At 40.9% G+C, this 19,748-nt stretch overlaps 3 protein-coding genes across 6 annotated transcripts in view; 1 reads left to right on the forward strand and 2 right to left on the reverse strand.

Moving 5' to 3' along the window:
- Positions 1–452: 452 nt before the first annotated feature.
- On the reverse strand, positions 453–5,391 carry ckma (creatine kinase, muscle a). Its single transcript, XM_053618022.1, has 8 exons — positions 5,249–5,391; positions 3,278–3,486; positions 2,863–3,017; positions 2,427–2,559; positions 1,914–2,085; positions 1,614–1,737; positions 1,230–1,419; positions 453–934 (listed from the first exon to the last, which is right to left on the reverse strand). Exons 2-8 carry the CDS (start codon positions 3,468–3,470, stop codon positions 756–758), a joined length of 1,146 nt encoding a protein of 381 aa, XP_053473997.1. The 5' UTR covers positions 3,471–3,486; positions 5,249–5,391; the 3' UTR covers positions 453–755.
- Positions 5,392–14,260: 8,869 nt separating this feature from the next.
- Positions 14,261–17,044, forward strand: LOC128603827 (immunoglobulin lambda-1 light chain). Its single transcript, XM_053618552.1, has 4 exons — positions 14,261–14,510; positions 14,603–14,928; positions 15,805–15,859; positions 16,339–17,044. Exons 1-4 carry the CDS (start codon positions 14,471–14,473, stop codon positions 16,659–16,661), a joined length of 744 nt encoding a protein of 247 aa, XP_053474527.1. The 5' UTR covers positions 14,261–14,470; the 3' UTR covers positions 16,662–17,044.
- Positions 17,045–19,162: 2,118 nt separating this feature from the next.
- LOC128603201 (uncharacterized) overlaps positions 19,163–19,748 on the reverse strand; it is a 9,284-nt gene continuing 8,698 nt past the window's right edge. For all 4 annotated transcript variants that reach the window (XM_053617467.1, XM_053617469.1, XM_053617468.1 and 1 more), the window contains 2 exons: positions 19,732–19,748; positions 19,163–19,459 (listed from right to left, as the gene is read on the reverse strand). The exon at positions 19,732–19,748 is cut by the window's right edge and continues 19 nt beyond it. In XM_053617467.1, coding sequence (XP_053473442.1) covers positions 19,215–19,459; positions 19,732–19,748 — 262 coding nt within the window. In that variant the 3' untranslated portion in view covers positions 19,163–19,214. The remainder of the gene's footprint in view (positions 19,460–19,731) is intronic.

The following is a 19,748-nucleotide window of genomic DNA, read 5'->3' on the forward strand; positions in this document are numbered from 1 at the left end:
ATTACTCTGATTATGTATTCTCATTATTATACGTGAAATTTTGTAATCAGCTGATGTTTATTATTCCAGAAAACTCTATTAGAACTGAGACAACTATCCAAAGTGTCCTGTGGACTTTTTTTTTTCTCCTTTACTCTAGTTCTTGGTAGTGCGATGTGAACTTTAGGTGTGGACCAATAGATGGTGTAGAATACACTTCTTGGATGGTGTATCCACACCAATAGATGGCGTAGAATACACTTCTTGTATGGTGTATCCACACCAATAGATGGCGTAGAATACACTTCTTGTATGGTGTATCCACACCAATAGATGGCGTAGAATACACTTCTTGGATGGCGTATCCACACCAATAGATGGCGTAGAATACACTTCTTGTATGGCGTATCCACACCAATAGATGGCGTAGACACTGGGCTGTAGAAGCGATGGTTAAGAACAAGACAGACAGGTTATGTTTTATGGGGTACACTTTTATTGATTCACAATTTGACTGATTTGACTTTTTACAACCAAAGTTCAAATTGAGGCGAAACTGAGACGCTAGGCGTTTTTGCACCAGCGCCAGGAATCTGATCCCAAGATGACAGCAGAGACGAACCGGATGTCAAGAAAGAAAGAAAGAAGCGGGAAAAGAAGAGCAAAAGGAGAAAAGGACCGGGTCAAGCAGTCTCTCATAGTGCAGTAGGACACTCCGCGTGCTGCCCGCATGATGTACTGGTGTAAAAAAGGAAAGGAAACAGGAGTTTGCTTCTTTACTTCTGGGCGGGGATCATGCTGTCGATGGCCTCGCCTTTCTCCAGCTTCTTCTCCATCTCGATCATGAGCTTGACGCCATCCACGACGCACTGCACTTGCTCTACCTCAGAAGAGCCGATACGGTCGGCGTTGGAGATGTCGAACACTCCACCCACGGAGGCGGTGTCCACGCCACCTGAGGAGGAAATGCAATAGACTGGTTTTATTTTCAGTAAGATGTTTCCATTTTACAACTTCAAACCTTTATCATTATAACACTGAGGCACACTACACCACAACTTAATAAAAATTAAAAAAAAATTAAACTTGGCTGATTTACTACATTTGAGGTAAATGGGAAATGGTCTAAATATAACTTTTCAGCTAACCATTCTCGTAAGAAAGACACTAGCGCCGGTGTTATTCTTATCTCATCCAACACTGTAACATGGCCGTTTGGGTTCTGTGTTTATTAATGTGGGTTAACGTGCCTGTGCCACGCTTCTGCAGGCGCAGTCTGCCCAGGATCTCCTCGAATTTGGGGTGCACGCTGAGTTTGGGCAGTTTTACGTGGACACCACCACGCAGGCCAGTGCCCAGGTTGGAGGGGCAAGTGAGGATGTAGCCCAGGTGCTCATTCCACATGAAGCCGTGGTTGTGCTTCTTGAACACGTCCTCAATCTGGCATTGGAAAGAAAACACAGCAAGAATGGTCTCAGGATGCGTGAAAAACGTGGTAAATCTTAAAAGTATGAATGTTTCATTCATCTTAACCACCAAGCCAGTTTGGAGTGTATCATACAATGGTTGAAATGGGGGAAAATGCTGGTAAGTATCAGTGCATTGCAGTGGATATGTATGTGTGTGGCACGTACTTTGTTCAGGCCAACACAGAAACGCCTGAAGACCTCTTTCATGTTGCCACCCTTCTGCATGGAGATGACACGGAGGTGGTCCTCCTCGTTCACCCAGACCAGGAAGGTCTTCTCATCGTTGTGCCTGAAGCAGGGAAAAAACAGTGTCCCGAATCACTACTAAGAAGACTGGCCAAACATCTCTAATCATTTATAGCCTATATCCTTTACCACTATCCTCTATCTTGTTACCCTATTCCCTGTACTGAACTCCATAATCCTGTACCCTATACCCTATGCCTAGACATTTCTCCAACTCACCAGATGCCTCTGGCGTCAGGCCAGTCGCGGGCCATACCAGCAGCCAGCAGCAGGGGGGAGACCGGCTTGTCAAACAGGAAGTGGTCAGCGATCAGCTGCTCCTGCTCGGCATCACTCATGGACTTCAGAGGGTAGTACTTGCCCTTGAACTCGCCATCCAGGCTGTTCAGAGCTGGGGGAAAACATTACTATTGTTACTTGATATTTATACATATAGACGTGTATATAACAATTACAGTGGCAGGTAGTTATACAATGTACTCTAACATTGAATTTAATGACATTTGGGGGTGTGAGTGTGGGGGTTGTGTAGAATGGGGCAGTCTCTCTTTCACAAAGCAGAAGCCTCCCAGAACTTCAACTCAAGTTCTCAGAGTTATTCCTACTTTTTTACAAATCCACAATCACTCTTCATGTCATTCAGTTGATGGTGTGGTCTTCACTCAAAAATGAGTCATTTAGAGCCCTATGATGAAGTATGTTTATGTATTTATGCTTGCACTGGAGGCACACCTTCAACAGACAGCTTCTCCACAGCTCTGCGTTCAGCACGGCTGTTGTGGGGGGGCAGAGCGTATCCCTTGATGCTGCGTCCGGTACGGACTCTGCTGCTCAGGACGTAGTTGGGGTCCAGGTCATCACCACCCTGTGAAGAGCCAAAGTTGGTCTTTATTTAGACTTGTATACGCATGTACGAGTCTAATATGTTCTGCGACAAGGTTGATTTACAATGACAAGTGCAGATGCACTGCAGATCACTGATACTTAAGTCTAATGACCCCAGTTTGAGCCATTGGGTTGAGCTTTACCAATGTGCCATTACTTGGCTAGTTCATGTGAACCACCACTTAGTAACATATAAAAGATCATGTACCCTTGGGTTCTGGTTTCATTACTTCATAATACTAGAACCCTAAAAGTTTCTTTGGTTTGTCCCTCTTGAGCTCACCTTCAGATTCTCGAAGTTCAGGTCAGTCTTGTGCTTGTCGGTGGGCTTGTATCCACCATGGCGGTCGCAGATGACTGGGTCGAAGAGGTCCTTGAACACCTCATAGGATTCCTCATCACCAGCTACACAGCCAACAGTCATGATGAAGGGGTGACCTGGAAGAAGTCATGCACCAATCAGAACAATGCCTAGCACACTGGTGTTAGGAAGTCAATGGAATCTAAGGACCTCTCTGTCTAAAATGTTTCTACAATTATGGGTTCATTGTGTGGAGACACATGGAGCTGATGAACACTAATGCACTGACAACCAAATGGAAAAGTTTGAACAAGGTAGCCAATTCAGCCAATTTGCTAGCCAATTCAGAGGTCTCAAGTGCAGTGAAATTGAATAAGTGTTACAAAGCCTTACTCACCAGGATTGTCCACACCAGTCTGGATGGCGTCATCCAAAGTGAAGCCAGTAGGGGTCTGCTTGTCCCTCAGCTTAGCATAAACCTCCTTGGTCAGCACCTTGGCCATGTGGTTGTTGTGCTTGATAAGGTCAGGATACTCCTCATCAGCTGAGTAGTTCAGCTTGAAGTTGTTGTGGGTGTTTCCGAAAGGCATGATTGCGTTTCTGACACTGTAGGAGGAGAATAAAGTGGGTATGACACTAGTTAGGTTAGAAGTGATGTAGTCATTATCAGTTTTCAGATATAGTCCTCAAGGCTTAGTATTAAATACAACTTTCTTTAGACCTGTTTTGTTTTTTTTGTTTTTTATCTTACCCCCCAGTAATTTATGGATTCATCTTATGTAATGTGTTGATTTTTACACTATATCAGTGACTTTTTATCAGCTTAAACTACTGAATGCAATTTTTTTTGTCAATTAGTATTAACTCAGAACCAATTGGACTCTATTAGTGACTGTCACAAGATCTGGATGGTGTTTCACCAGTCAAGCAGGACATATATAACGACAGCTGCAAAGTTCTTTGGTATTCTGGTGACCCTGCTAACCTGCAGGACTTTCACTCCTCAGCTGTCATATCATATGTCTGATATGGCCGGTAAAGGGAGGTCATTCCAGGGTCTATATGTAGAAGTGTTTATTTTGGTGATCGTACCCCCTTTCCTTTAGCTTCACGTTACCTTCACATTACCTTCAGTCATGCCAAGGAGAAATTTTCTATCCCATATCGCTCACAAATATATACTCTCTGTTGCCTCCTACTTGTCGACATGCACGTATTTATCATATACTTATTAAAATGTGTGACAGGAATTAGCAATGCTACATATATTTGCACCCTTGCAGATTTTGTAGGCAGTAGCCAAGACTAAACTTAAGCCCAGAGGGATCTAACACCTGATCTGTATCCTGAAGGGATTTAGATGAGAAGAGTTCCTTTTCATTCCCTTGAGTCTAAACATTTGCCAGGATTCTTACATAACTGTAGATAATAATAATCACATAATCGGTTGGTTCCTGTCCAGAGTTCATTATGTAATCTGTTATGTTATGGTTAAATCAATCCAAAACATCCAATTATGAACTAGTTATTCCTCTTAAACTGTTCTTGGACCTCCAGACCTGTAGTCACCAACCATGCTCCTGGGCATCTACCTTCCTGCAGAATTTGAACACAGCTGATCCCGCTAATTAAGCGGATTTATGATCTGGACAAGCAAAGTGAACTCTCCTGAAAGGTAGATCTCCAGGAGCAGTGCTGGTGACCACTGCTCCTGTCCATTGTATCCAGCCATCTTATAAAGTAGAGTGACACCGGTGTCACAGCCCTCTCTGATACGACCAGCACATGACCACAGACTAAAAATAGCTGAAGCAAGAGACCTGTTGAGACCAGTTGTAGGCAAGTCCCTCGGGTCTATATTTATCATCCCGATTCAAGATCATTTTTGGCAGTTATGGATAAAATGAATACTACTGTGAGGACAGCAGAAATCTGATCACATGTCAGCACACTTCATGAATACACATGCATCTGTCCATGCCATCATGTCAAACTTCACCTCGTCAGCTACGACATGACTGAACAACTGCTCAGCAGAAAACTCAGTAAATGCACCAGCTGCACCAATTTTGTCAAGGATGTCTAAATCATATACAATCAAACATGTTTGCAGTGCATTCTTGAAGAAAAATAATAATAAAATAGATTAACCATATTTGCTCTATGTATCCATGCATTAAGCATGATCTCTGCTAATATTTTATGCTAACATTTGGGAAAATTATATGCAGTTTACAAAAGTCAGTCCTATGCATCCAACCACTGAGCAATCGTGGGGTCCTACAAGGACCTGTCTTAGGTCAGCAATACAGTCTCTTCTGCTTATCAGAATGCAGGTGTTACGTGAAATGCTTCTCGATTTCGTTACCTGTGCACGAATCAACAAAACAGTCCTTGGGATCAGTTCCTGTTCACCAAAGCCGAAATAGGGGTCACCCAGCAGAGAAGGGTTCAGTTCAGCTTTATATACTGCTTACTCCAGAGGTCCATTTTAGAGCGTGATGGACTGCGATTGGACAGGGCACATCTCTGATACCCAGTTTAGCTTACGAAACAGGTCCTGCATTTACATTTCCGTCATCTGAGATGGGGTGGCAGCTGTGGCCTGGCCCTCTCTCGTAGAGCCCCTCCTCCTCCCCCATATATAGGTTTCCATATAAGCCTGGAGGATTGAAAGTTGGGGGGGTTATGAAGGCTAAAAAGGCTGAGTGAGAGTTTTGCCATGTGTGCCAGGGAACGCAGCAGCGCTCACGTCCAGCAAAGACCTTGAAAAAGAATGAACCGAGCCTATCACTGCATTATCTTCTCATTGGAATTTTTGTATATTAAAATGAAATGTAACTCTTGAATTGTACAGTGTTGAACATTTGGATGGAAAAAAAAATCATATATTAATATATTAAACATAGAGCGTTCTGTAAAAAACAGCATATTTCTGAAGATGTATAGCTATGTGGTAGGATTGTGAAGGTGTGCTAACCACAGTGTGTGTGTATGCAAGTACTTTGAGGAGGAGGAGGAGGGTGTATTTCACTTGATTTATATTGCACAGGCATATGGTTATAAATCTGTAAGGTCATCCATCCATGAAGATCCTAAAACTGAAAGCTGATGAAGCAGAATCTGGTGAAATGTGAGAAAAAATTTCCATATTCCTGTTTTTTTTTTTTTGCAAAAATCTAATGTCGAGTCCTAAGGGCTTCTAAAAAAAATGAATAACTCGGATTTCTACTTTTCTTAAAAAACTGCATGTGTTCGAGACATTCGTCTGGGCATTCATGCTATAGGCCTGAGTCATCTTGCTCTGGCTCAAGATCATTTTCCATGCAAAACTTTAATTGAGCACATTATGTGATTCAAAATAGGGAACAATAGCTGGAAGTGAGGCATTATTTGGTGGCAAGAGAATGGCAGTCATGGATCGAACTAGCTATGAGGCTGCCAAGGTTTGGAGCTCTGTAGTTTTAACTTCTCAACTAGCATCTCCAGTTGACATAATTATGAAGACACTCATGGATTCTGTTCATGATTTTATTGTTGTTGTTATTTTAAAACAAATGTTAGCTAGCTACAGTAACTAGCCAGCCTTGATGCTGCTTTTTTTTTTTTTTTTTTTTTTTAGGTTTGTTCGTGTTGCTAACATTTAGTTTTTATTCAGAGGCCAAAAAAGGATAAAGATTTTTTTTTTCTTGAAATAAATAAATAAATAGAAAGAAGGCAGCTCGGGAAGACTGCGTGTTTGTCTACCTGGCTGAAGAGGCACACTTAGACAGAGGATGCTTGGAAAGCTTTTTTGATGTTAATACCATAGTGCTGCTAGCGAGAAGTATATTATTCCATAGACTAGTGTATATAACAGTGTCGTTTTCAATTTTCTCACTTTTGCACTATTTTATATTACCTTCAAAATGTTAATTGCGTTACCTTAAAATTGATATTACATCGAAAGAGAAGGCCTGGTTTAACTCAACTGATTAGTGCTAAGTAGTGAACAGGATATGAGAGGAATGTTTGCTTTGCTTGCTACGGAGATGGTGACTTCAGCTAAGTGCTGGTGAGAAAGAGAGAGCAGGAGATGGAGATGGAAAAAGAGGGTAGGGATGCGTCAATCTGCCAGGCTAAGAGATGGTCAGCTGATACTGGGGCAGCTGCCATGGCAGTCTAGAATATGTACCAAATCAAAACAGCTGTTAATATATATCTCTCACTCTTACACACACACACACTCATAAAGCTCCTGATTCCTTTTATCTGTGAATAGCTTGCTGGCTCAGATCACACACACAGGTGTCTGTATATACATGTAGCTTAGGTGGGCGTGAATGTGTATGTAGGTGAAGATCATTTCTCACACAAATCCTAGTATTGGAACCCCATGGTTTAGGAATGTGTGTGTTATTTCACCTCTAATTTAAAAAAAAATAATAATAGTAATCTAAATCTGCCTTGTCATGCAGCAGTGAAAGCTGCACAGCTCAACTTTATGCTAGTAATTCTGGCTAGAAAGTCAGCGGAGGTTTTATGTGTGTTCCAAAAGGCTGAAATCTCCTACTTTGTCTCTGAACATCCTAAAATGAAACATTTTACGTGTATTATTTAAAATAATCAATAAACATTATCACAATTTTTTAATTATGTGAAGCTTGTCAGGTCACTTGCTGATGTTAGCTAGGTCGTGAGAGTGAGTGAGCTAGTTGTGTAATTCGTCTACAGAGTATTCATGTGCTTCGATGTTATATTAAATAAAGACATGAAATAAAACTATGAACTATAAATTCATCTACTATTTCCTCAAAGACACGTTTGATACGCTTTAATATTTACTTGACTGTGATAACATCACCCAACATCTCTCAACCAGAATAAAAATAAAAGTAATAAATAATAATATATATAATAATGAATCATGACAATTCGAATACATTGTCAGTGCAGAGAACTGAGGCGAATGATTGTTAAACGTTGGAATAATCGCTGTGTAAACCATTGACCTCTAGTTATTTTTATAGCATTTGCGTCATGACGTCATGACGCACAATGACCAACATGGCGGCTGGGGAGAAAACGGATTCACTTGCTTAGCGACACAGATTTGACTCTTTCAGCTCATTGCCATTGCGTTCTTCAAACATGAAGACAGTTGTTGGTCCTTGCCTATTAAATTGTTCGGTGAAATCTTAGAGTTTTATTATTATTATTATTATTATTATTATTATTATTATTATTATTATTACTACATTATAATGTAAAAACATGAAGATGGTATATATTTGCAACGTCATCCCTAACACTGTTCATTCCTGCGTTGGTATTATCGTGCTTAATGTTAACCTACATCGTTATTCTGTGCTAAAAAAAATTAAATAAATAAAATACATTTTAAAAAGTGTGTATTAATTCATTTCTCGGGATGCTTTTCCAAAAAAAAAAAAAAAAAAAAAAAACGATTCCCAAAAGAGTCGGTTCAAAGAGTCAGCTCATGTCGCTCGTGCACAATCACACGCAGCTGTTCTCTACTCGTCCTGATTCTACAGCCTGCGTAGAAAGTTAATCAAGTCAATGTCCAACCTTTAACGCTTTCACTCTCCGTGTCTTACTTTCTCCTCTCTCTCTCTCTCTCTCTCACACACACACAAACGACCTCTTTCTCGATTTACTGAAACGTTTTTAACGTGTCTGTAGAGCTCAGTGAGCTGCTGTTGTTTCACCACAGTATGAGCTGAGCACTGTTTTATAACTCACTCGCCTAAAAATTGACAATTGTGCACACTAAAAATACTGATAATATGATATGTACAACATGGCTACATAATTTAGCCTTCTCCCCCTTCACCTACACACCAGATTCAGTTCATCCACTCAAACGCCATTTCTATATGGCCAAAAGTTTTGTTGTTGTTGTTGTTGTTGTTTTTAAAAAGAGGACAATTTAATACACCAATGCATGTAGATAATAAATTTGAATGTCCGAGCGTTGTGGTGTGACACAGCATCTGATCTGTGTGGGTTATGTAACGCCGGCTAGCTTTCTCTCCCTGAATTAGAGACTGTATTAATTTAACAGCACTGTATCTCCTGCCAAATTATGTGCTAAGACACTTACACAACCCAGGAGAGAGAGAGAGAGAGAGAGAGAGAGTAATGGATTGCATTATTAAAAATGATGAATTTCTCTATATTCCTACCACCTTATGTTTGCTTTTTGTCATTTTGTGACCAACCCAATGCTTCTAGGACCCAATGACTCCAGGGCTCCTTTTACCCAGGGCCTTATTTTGTCTAGCGCATCGTGTTATATCTGTGTAATTTCAGGACTAACCCGTTCTTAGGGTGTTATGTTCCAAGGCCCCAAAGTCTCAGCTACATGTTACTTCAACTGAATCTGCAGCCCAAATCATAATCATGAGTGGAAGCGGCCCCCCCCCCAAAAAAAAAATACAGGAGCCTTTAATCAAACATTGCTGTTATGTTATTTAATAATGCGCCTTTTCATTACTTTGCTGCATCTTCAAGACCGGTGTGTGTAATTGTGAAAATGGTGCTAAGGCGTGTGCCATCAGCGAACAGGGAAACAAATGCGTCTCTGAAGACTGTTTAAGAGTTGATAGTGACTGGGGAATACTTCAGACGGGAACGGAATACACACACACACAGTTTTAGAAGGAGGAAGTGGAAAGGAGACTTCTAGATGAAGTGTGTGTGTGTGTGTGTGCGCGTGTGGGCGTGCAAGAGAACATGGTGTGAGTAATGTGAGAGCGGAGCGCTCTCCAACTGTGAATGCTAATAATACCCGTGGCCTTTGGAAGAGCAGACAGCGTCGGTGTAAATGCTTCGTACAATTTTCTAATCCTAACACTGAGCATTGCTCTGGGATTCTCCCGCTGCATGTAGGTATGGAGGTGTATGTGTGTGTGTGTGTGTGTGTGTGTGTGAGTGAGAGGATAGGAGAGGTCACCCAAACAGCACTGTGGAACATGTGGCGTGCAATGGTGTGCAGTGCTAATACACTAGAGCTGGCCCTTGAATCTACTGTATACTGAAGCAAATTGGGGGTTTTTGGGTGTACAGTAAGGTTCGAGAATTTGAATTTGGATCCGAAGCAGCGAAATGTGAACTATTTTTACAGTAGATGTGAACTATTTTTACAGTATGGCCCTCGTTTTATTTCTCTCTCTCTCTCTCTCTCTCTCTCTCTCTCTCTCTTGAAGAAGAAGAAGAAGAAGAAGAAGAAGAAGATAACAAAGCAAAAAACACAGCTTGATACGTATGAAACCCGAAAAGCGTAAATTGAATGTGGGTGCTGACACTGGAGACTCCTTTCATAATACAATATACATCACCACACACATTTTTTTCATCTATTATTTGGAGCTTGTGCTGCACAATTCCCCGTGAATGAGCTATTACTATAGGAACGATAACGTATTAAAACGCAGCCTTCTGACCAATCAGAATCAAGTATTCAAGGGTGGATTTGTGTGTAACAGTGTAACATGGTGTGCAGTAAGAGTGGATGTGTGTAACAGTGTGAAGGGATGTGTGTGTGTGTATCTGTAGTGTAAACTGTTGGAGAATGCCTGCCTCCATCCATCCATCCATCCATCCATCCATCTTCTACCGCTTACTACTTTTCAGGGTCACGGGGAACCTGGAGCCTATACCAGGGAGCATCAGGCACAAGGCAGGGTACACCCTGGACAGGGTGCCAGTCCATCCAATGCCTGCCTCCATCATCAGAAATATCAAAACAGCCTTCGGAATTCCATCAGGCACCACTTAGGGGCAGCATTGTTCCAGGAATGGAGAAGACAAAATGAGACACTTCCTGTCATGACTCCATGATCCCTATAGCAGAGGTGGTTCAACTTTTTTTTTTTTGTGTTCTAGGGTGGACGTTCTCTCTCAATCCGGATACACCTGCTAGTCCCCGATGTGTCATTTTAGCTCCATGTAAATGATGTGGTTTCTCGCTTTCACTTCTGAGAACTCTGTATGTTAATGCGTTAAAAAAAGTCCTTCTAGGTGAAAAAAATCATTCTAATGGAAATCCATTTAAATCAAACTAAACTCTGATTATAATAATTTTGCACAGAGTATTCTGATATATGTGGTGAGTTCATGGTGTATTTACAGACTGATACATGAAAGTGCACGTCATTAATATACAGCATCGACATGGGAATATAGGGCAGTGATTTAAGAAATAAAGTTGAGGAAATGTTCCCAAGTGACTGAGTGACTAAATTTCTCTAAAGAGATCATATAGCTGTGAATTACAAAAAGCAGGAGTAGCCTATCAACAAGAAATACTGAAATAGATACAACATGATAACTTTGATTGTAAATAACTCGGTGTAAAGATGTAAAGATGTAAAGACGTGGATTCTATAGCACATGACAGTAATGTAGTGGGTCAGCTGTGGTGTGTGTTGTGGAGCGTCTCCTCCCTCTGCCCCTCCTCCTGTCTCTCTTATAGCACGTCCCTGCAGTCTCTCCTTTATCTGCTCCTCACGCTGCTCGTCTCTTCACTCGGCACGAGAGTCCCATCACACACGGACACCATGCTGCCAGCGCTCTGCTCTCTCCTCACTGCTCTCTCATGTAGGATTTCACAACTCTGGAGCTCATCAGCATTTCAACTCCATCTAATGTGAGCATGAAGCCATGTAACATGTGTGCTGTTTCTATTCCAGGTGTCAGTGGTGTGACTGTGGTGACGCAGAAGCCTCCTGTTCTCACGCTGACTCGAGGACAGACGGCCACCATGGACTGTAATCTGGGAACTGTCACTGATAGTGGTGCAGACTGGTTCAAACAGGTTCCTGGAAGAATTTCTCAGCATGTTTTATTCTATCAAAATGGCTGGAGATCTCCTTCCTATAGATCTGGTTTCTCATCTGCTAAATTCACATCAACATCCTCCTCTAAATCAGATTACAAACTGATTATCAGTAATGTGGAGGTGGGAGACTCGGCAGTGTATTACTGTTTGACATGGGACAGGTCTGCTAAAGAGAACGCATCACAGTGATATACACCATGACAAAAACCTCCTCACTGCTCACACTCACTTCAGCTTTCACACAACACGAGAAACAACAAAAACCTGAACTTCAAATCACTGGAACTGAAGTGGAAACTCACTTGATTCACTGAAGACACTTTGAATTCTTCACATTTAAAGATCACAGATACGGTATGACCTTTTATTCCACATTTATGAAAACAGTCACAGATGGTTCATGATTCCATCCACGTTCTCCGTTCAGTTCTTTGGCTGTAATGATCTCAGTATGATCAGGTAATCCACATATGAGAGCTTTACCAAAGATCTCCTCTGATTTGTGTGATTAGTCGCACCTACTTACAGATACAGTACCTGCTGTGATCATAAACTACCAGAAAGAAAATCCATGAGATGTTTGAAGTAACTTAAAGTTATCTGCCATATAACAGACCAACAGACATTTACAACACCAGGATTCCAGGCCACACTGCTTCACTGTGATCTCCACTGAAGAAGTTTGAACACTGAATCAGAAGGCTTTCTCCACAATCTCTGGACAAATGGATTTAGTGGATTTACAAGATGTGTCAGTACTTTGGAACTGGACTGTTCAGAATAATGTGATCAGGAATGTGGATCAGAGAGACCATGTACATTATATTTGGTCATTTTAATTCAAAAGAAATATATATTCCTTACCAGAACATATCTGGTATTATTTGATTCCTTATTTCATGATGAACAATGTACACACACATATCTGCAGATCAGTCATCTGGTCTGTTCAATTCCCAGCTTTTTGATCATCCTTACCACACCTTCTTGAACTCCTCTGCCAGACAGAGGGTCTTGTTTTTATAGTCCATTTAGGACCCTGGGATGATTTGTCCAGGTTGTAGCCTCATCCTGTCATAAAAGTACGGTGTGGTTCCCATTTGTTAAACTGTTCAATGACTGCATAGTGACTTCAACTTATGCACAAGATGTCTGAAATTATTGTAACCTTTAAGTTTGATAAAATTGGAAATACCTGGAGGGAAATGTACCAACTGATCAGTGAGATATTCTAACATCAGATCTGCATAGACACTACCTTCTGAGCTCTCTGTCCCCAATGCCAGACTTTCCACTGTCCATCCATTCTAATGATTTTTTGTAGATATTAAGTTTGCTTTAAGTTGTTCTATCTTAAATTTACCAGTAACCTCATCGACCCTCCTCTCTGGTCTCAGTCTCAAACAGTAGTGGAAGGTGGGCTCTAGAATTGCCAATCTGCTGTAAAGAAGGCTGATTTGATCTCAGCTTTAGCTTCGCATTACTCTCTTGACTTTCTGGCACTAACAGAGACCTGGATACCTCTACAGAACTCAGCCACACTGGCTGTTCTAGCCTCTGTTTATGTTTTCTCTCATACTCCAGGAGAAACTGGCAGGGGTGGTGGTACAGGACTGCTGTTGTATCAGAGATGGAGCTTCACACCTCTCTCCCTGTCTCATCTCAACATCTCAACCTTTGAATTCCATGCAGTTACAGTTACCTCCCCTATCAACCTTCTCATCATTGTCATCTACCACCCTCCTGGTCCCCTAGGTGACCTCCCTTAAGAAATGTACATGCTCCTCTGTCTTTTCCATACTGACCGCATCCCTCATACTGTCCTTGGAGACTTCAACCTCCCATCTAACCAGCTCCAGTCCTCTTGCTTTCTCCCTCTTTCGCATTCCTTCTCCTTGACATACAACAGGTGCCCTCCCACACACAAGGGAGGAAACGTCTACATCTGCTCCCCGCAGATTCTGCACTGGTGTCCCACAAGACTCAGTATTTGGTCCTCTTCTGTTCTCCCTCTATACTCAATCTTTTGGTGAGGTCATATCCTCACACGGGTTTTCATACCAATGTTATGCAGACGACACTCAACTCATCCTCTCCTTCCCTCCGTCAGACCCTCTTGTTCCTGCTAAGATCTCAGCATGTCTGGCAGACATCTCATCAGCTGAACCTTAATCCCAGCAAAACTGAATGCTGTTCATCCAAGGTGATTCATCCCTATGTGAGGATCAACATCCGTCCGTCCCCTGGTCCAGATCAGACACTGAACTGTATGGTCCTGTCAGTCTCTATAGTTGAACTCACACTGACTCATCGTACATCACGGATGGAGAAACACACTCAGGATACACCTGCTGGTCCTCACGCTGACATTTTAACTTTATGTAAATGATGAGCTTCTTCTCTGAAATGTAGAGGGACACGTTCTGCATGTTACTGACTTTAATCATTTACAGAAAGTGTGTGATTGGAACAATTACTTTAAGATCAGATCATTAAAGAAGAGTCTTTTTAAGAAGAGGGTGTGTATCAGAGTGTTGATGGTGTGTTAATAATGACAGTAAGGTGAGGGTTCAGTATGGAGTACACCACTGTGGAGATCGTCAGCTGTGGTGTGTGTTGTTGAGCGTCTCCTCCCTCTGCCCCTCCTCCTGTCTCTCTTATAGCACGTCCCTGCAGTCTCTCCTTTATCTGCTCCTCACGCTGCTCGTCTCTTCACTCAGCACGAGAGTCCCATCACACACGGACACCATGCTGCCAGCGCTCTGCTCTCTCCTCACTGCTCTCTCATGTAGGATTTCACAACTCTGGAGCTCATCAGCATTTCAACTCCATCTAATGTGAGCATGAAGCCATGTAACATGTGTGCTGTTTTTATTCCAGGTGTCAGTGGTGTGACTGTGGTGACGCAGAAGCCTCCTGTTCTCACGCTGACTCGAGGACAGATGGCCATCATGGACTGTAATGTGGGGACTGTCCTTCATTGGGGTACACGCTGGTACAAACAGGTTCCTGGAGGAGTTCCTCAGAATGTGTTAAGAAATCATAAGGCCTGGAGCTCTCCTAAATATGTATCTGGTTTCTCGTCTCCTAAATTTACATCAAGATGTTCATCTCTATCAGACTGCAATTTTGTGATCAGTAATGTGGAGGTGGGAGACTCGGCAGTGTATTACTGTAACACATATGACACCTCTGCTAAAGAGTACGTATCACAGCTATACACCATATATATATATAAGGTATACACCATGACATAAACCTCCTCACTGCTCACACTCACTTCTGCTTTCACACAACACGAGAAACAACAAAAACCTGAACTTCAAATCACTGGAACTGAAGTGGAAACTCACTTGATGTTCACTGAAGACACTTTTTTTTGGGATTTTTGGGATTAGTGACACAGATAAGTGACGACAATGTGAACAGTCGCAGCTCGTCCATAGGGGCAGGAGAGGCAGAACCCCACCATATACTGTATATCAGACTTTCAACAAATGTTCATCTTCATGAAGTCCTCATTCACAACTCCATACATTTTAAATTCCATTGAAATACTAATGAACTCTTCAGAATGGCCAAATAGATATAATTTTATTTAAGTTATGTTTTGCTCAGCTAATGGAATTGTACAGTTAGTTTCTTCAAGTCAAGTTCATGTCTTATTCACTCTCAACTGCTTATTACAGAATTATTCTAGTTTGGGGTTATGTCGTTATCAGTGTCGTCCTGCACCACCGAAATCCATGGTCACAGGCCACTGCTGTCCAGAAGGAGATCCTCAGTCTGTGTTAGGGAACGATGAGAGCTGAAGATCTCCTGGATGTGGATCTTCTTCTTTTTTGTTCTTGTTCATGTTTCTTGATTCTCCAGTAAAGGTTTGATGATGTGCTCTGATTCTCCTAACAGGACGTGTGAACAGAAGCGTGTAGAACAGAGACGTGTGATTCACTGACACTGGAATGGGATCTTAAAGGAGTGTGTGCTGATCGTAGACAGTAGAAGATTGAGCTGAAGTCTGGAGGACGTTTCAGTTCTTCTGCTTTCACTTCTGTATCTGAGGAGGTTTTTGTACGGGTGAGGACGCTGAACGAATCGCTGTGGTATTCGGCCAAGGAACAAAGCTGATCGTCAGCGGTAAGTAAAACTTCTCAGCTCTTTTTTCCTACACTAGACTTCTCCACTGCTTCAGATTCACACGGCATGTTCTAGCATCAACTTTTATTTCTTTATCCAGTTTGAGGAACTTATTTACACACATTTCATCTGTTTTATTCGTTTGTGTCTCGGTCCGTTTGGAATATTTTGTACGTGTAACAGAAGAGACAGAGGATTGTTTAGTTATTTTCTTGATGTGTAATTTGCTTGAAATTGATTGAAATAATTAAATGTTATTTCAGAGCTTTTATATGGAATCTCTCAAAACACAAAGTATAAATCCATTCTAGTGTTTACATTAGTTTTGTTTTCTGATATTCTGCCATACAGACAGATTTAATGCTTCGTTCATAACGGAAACGTTCCAACGTTCATTTAAAACTGTATTCCATTCCTATCTGCACATTAGATTAGTGTTATTTTGTGTAATGAATATCTCCCGCTGTGTGTGGATTCAGACGCTGCTCTCCCGGATCCTGTTCTGACCGTTCTCCCTCCGTCCAGTGAAGAGCTGAAATCTAACAAAGCCACTCTAGTGTGTTTGGCCAGCGACCTGGCCGGTGGTTTTGCTGATGTGCGTTGGCTCGTGAACGAGAACTCGGTCACCAGTGGAGTCATCACCGGCTCTGCACAGCAGCAAGCCAATAAGAAATTCACACTGAGCAGCTATTTGACCATCGACAGCTCCGAGTGGGAAAATGACAAAGTCATAGCATGTGAAGTGTCTGCTGGAGGAAAAGCCGCGTCGGTGAGGATCAAGAAGTCTGAATGCAGCGAATGAACCCGATTACAGCTTTTACATGTTTGTTGTTCAGTTGCAAATCTTACTGAGACCTGTAGTTTAACCTGTAGAAAATAATTCCTTGTTATTGAGACTATAATGTCCTGATGATGCAATCGTTTTGCTTTTTGTGTTTGAGAAATAAGTCGAAGTTTAATAAAGTGCATAACAGCAAAAAGAATTCCGCTTGTCCATGATTGTCCAAACTGGGGGAGAATTTTACAGACATCACATCAAAAAGACCAAAAACAGATAATTACAGCAGGAACGGATCAGATTCAGGGTTCGTGCTCACACTAATGTGGAACCTGCTGAAGATTTAGTGACTTCACAGACATTTCAGTGAACATCTAGAAATTCTGAACAGAAAGTATTGAAATGAAAACCTGCACACAGCAGCAATAAGGTGTATATATATATATATATATATATATATATATATATATATATATATATAGAGAGAGAGAGAGAGAGAGAGAGAGAGAGAGAGAGAGGAGCACTGACGTGGAAATTGTCCCCAAGAGACGACTCCGAGTCCTAATCAGTGTGTGGACGTCGTCTCTCACTCAGGATACACCTGCTGGCCCCCGATCTGTCATTTCAGCTCCATGTAAATGATGTGGTTTCTCTCTTTCACTTCTCTCTGAGTGGAAGAATGCATCAATGCATTAAAAAATTCCATCTAAATCAAGAGGTTCAAACTTATCTTAGGTAATGAGTTACGTTACACTTACTCTATTGTCATGTTGGCCAGACTGAACATTGACGTGCCCCCCCCTCCCCCAACCTATGTAGATGTGTGCAGATGTTCAAAAATGCATAGTGTCCTCATTTTTTGTATATAGCTATAACAATCTGTAAATGTTCCATGACGTACTGGGTGAATGAAGTGTCACAAGACAGAAAAAATGTCTATGTCAGAAAAGGGGACATATATCATACGTGTACTATAGCTCAATAGCTCTTGAGACCATAAAATGAACATTCCAGTAGACTGCTAAAAATAACAGAGAGAAAATAACATACACGGATAATAATAATTCAATATAAATAACCTGTCCATGAGAGTAATGTTGTAAATAAGTCCAGTCCAAGACATTATGACCATGATGCATCACTGAGTACAAGCCGTGATGACAGAACAGGTAGAGCTGGAGCACGAGTAAAGAAGACATGAAACGTCAAACCAGTCCTGTGACATTTTTTTTTTTTTTTTTAATGTAGTAAAAATAATGCTGATGGAAAGAATGCATCATGGGACAAGCCGATGGACTGCTGGCAAAACAATGACTTCTCATTACTGTACAGGACTTTACAGTACAGCACAAAAACAGAGGCTGAGTGGCTCAGATTGGTAGAACAGGTTTGCTGGTGGAAAAGGAAATAGTTTGTGAATGAATGACATGGTAGACATGTACTTTTAGGAAAAGAACACAACAGTAAGGCAATTAGAAAGTCCCAAATCTTTATTGATGGATATAGTTGAGTAATAAAGAAAACAAGCTCGTCTACCAGCTTGATCAGCTCGGCCTGAGTTTTATCAGCTAGACTTTCAGACCAAGCTGGATCTATCAGCAGGCTAAGGTCCAAAGGTAGACTGTATCCGGGTAAAAGAGATACTGAAGGTACAGTAGTACAAGTATCGAATTAGCACCATGAATAAAAGCACCATGAGAATGAAAAGATTTTTATGTAGAATGGGCATTAACGTTGGAAATGCAGTTCAGATAAACTATAATACTGTAAATTGCTGTAAAAACAGATTGTGAAAATGAAAGGCATTGAATAGATATAAGATTGCTGGAAATAATGCACAAATTATTCCTACCCGACTCTCTCGCTACTCTTGTTGAGGAAGAACAATTTAAACTGTGTGTTCTTTCTTTACTTTCTTTTTGTTTTGCAAATGAGTTCAGCGCCATCTACTGGTAGATAGTCTTCTATAAAAATGACAAATTCAAGAATCAGTGTACGCTGTGGTTAATCCTCTATGGTACCGTGTTGCTTCCAGGCCACAGCAATCATTTTGGTTTGCAACAGAAAGAAAAACAACAACAACAAGAAAAACCTGAGTCCTTTCTTCACCAAGACGGAAGGACCCAATACTAAGCAGTAGAAATGCAAATATTGTTCATATGCGGGTGTGGGCAGCGCTCTGACAGCTTCTGTTTACACACACCAGTTCCTCTATCTTCTCAACCAGCAACTGGTTACAATACAGCTAAATACTGTATACCTAAACTGCATGGTCTAAATCTAGAGTTTAAATGAAATATTCGCAAATAATAAGAAATGGAAGTTTTATTATATCATGGCACAAATGATATTCAGAAATGATTTGAAAACATGGTTAGAAGATTTTATTTTGATATAACCTTCACAGTAATACAACCGAAAAACACAATTATAACAATGAAACATGTAATATATATATATATATATATATATATATATATATATATATATATATATATATATATATATATATATAAAATTTCTGCTATGATTTCTGCGTGTGAGTTACTCAGTTAAACATTCACTAAGCCTGACCCGTTACAGATCCTCCAATATATACTGACGTTTCTCTTGAAGAATTTTATAGAATTCTGCTTTCACAGCTGTTGAGGTGAGACATCTGTACAGCTCTCTCATTTGTTCTTGTTGTATTTCCTTGGTCTCGATCTTATAGTACATTTCATCACTAATCATTTTCTTGCCTTTTAGAACGTCTGCGATCTCAATTACTGAAGGAACTCTCTGAATCAGCGTTTCTCTGTGTTTGTCCACAAAGTCAGCACCTGAAATACAAATGATCATCGAATGACTGTAAACATTAAACTGTCTAATTGGATGATGAACCTGTAAGGCCCTGTATTTCAAACACACACCGCTAACATTTACAGTAAATCGTTCGGTTTGTAGGAATATTTTATATAATGATTAATATAACATTAGGTTTTCCTAGACAAAATTAAATAACCAAAATGTTTGCATTTGTCCGTGTTAGGAAATAGTTCTGAATACATTGTATGTATTCGTTCCAGCAGATAATTCATTCAGACGGGCTTACCTGCTGTATCCGTGTTT

Source organism: Ictalurus furcatus, chromosome 28 (assembly GCF_023375685.1).
Source record: "Ictalurus furcatus strain D&B chromosome 28, Billie_1.0, whole genome shotgun sequence".
NCBI classification, from domain to species: Eukaryota; Metazoa; Chordata; class Actinopteri; order Siluriformes; family Ictaluridae; genus Ictalurus; species Ictalurus furcatus.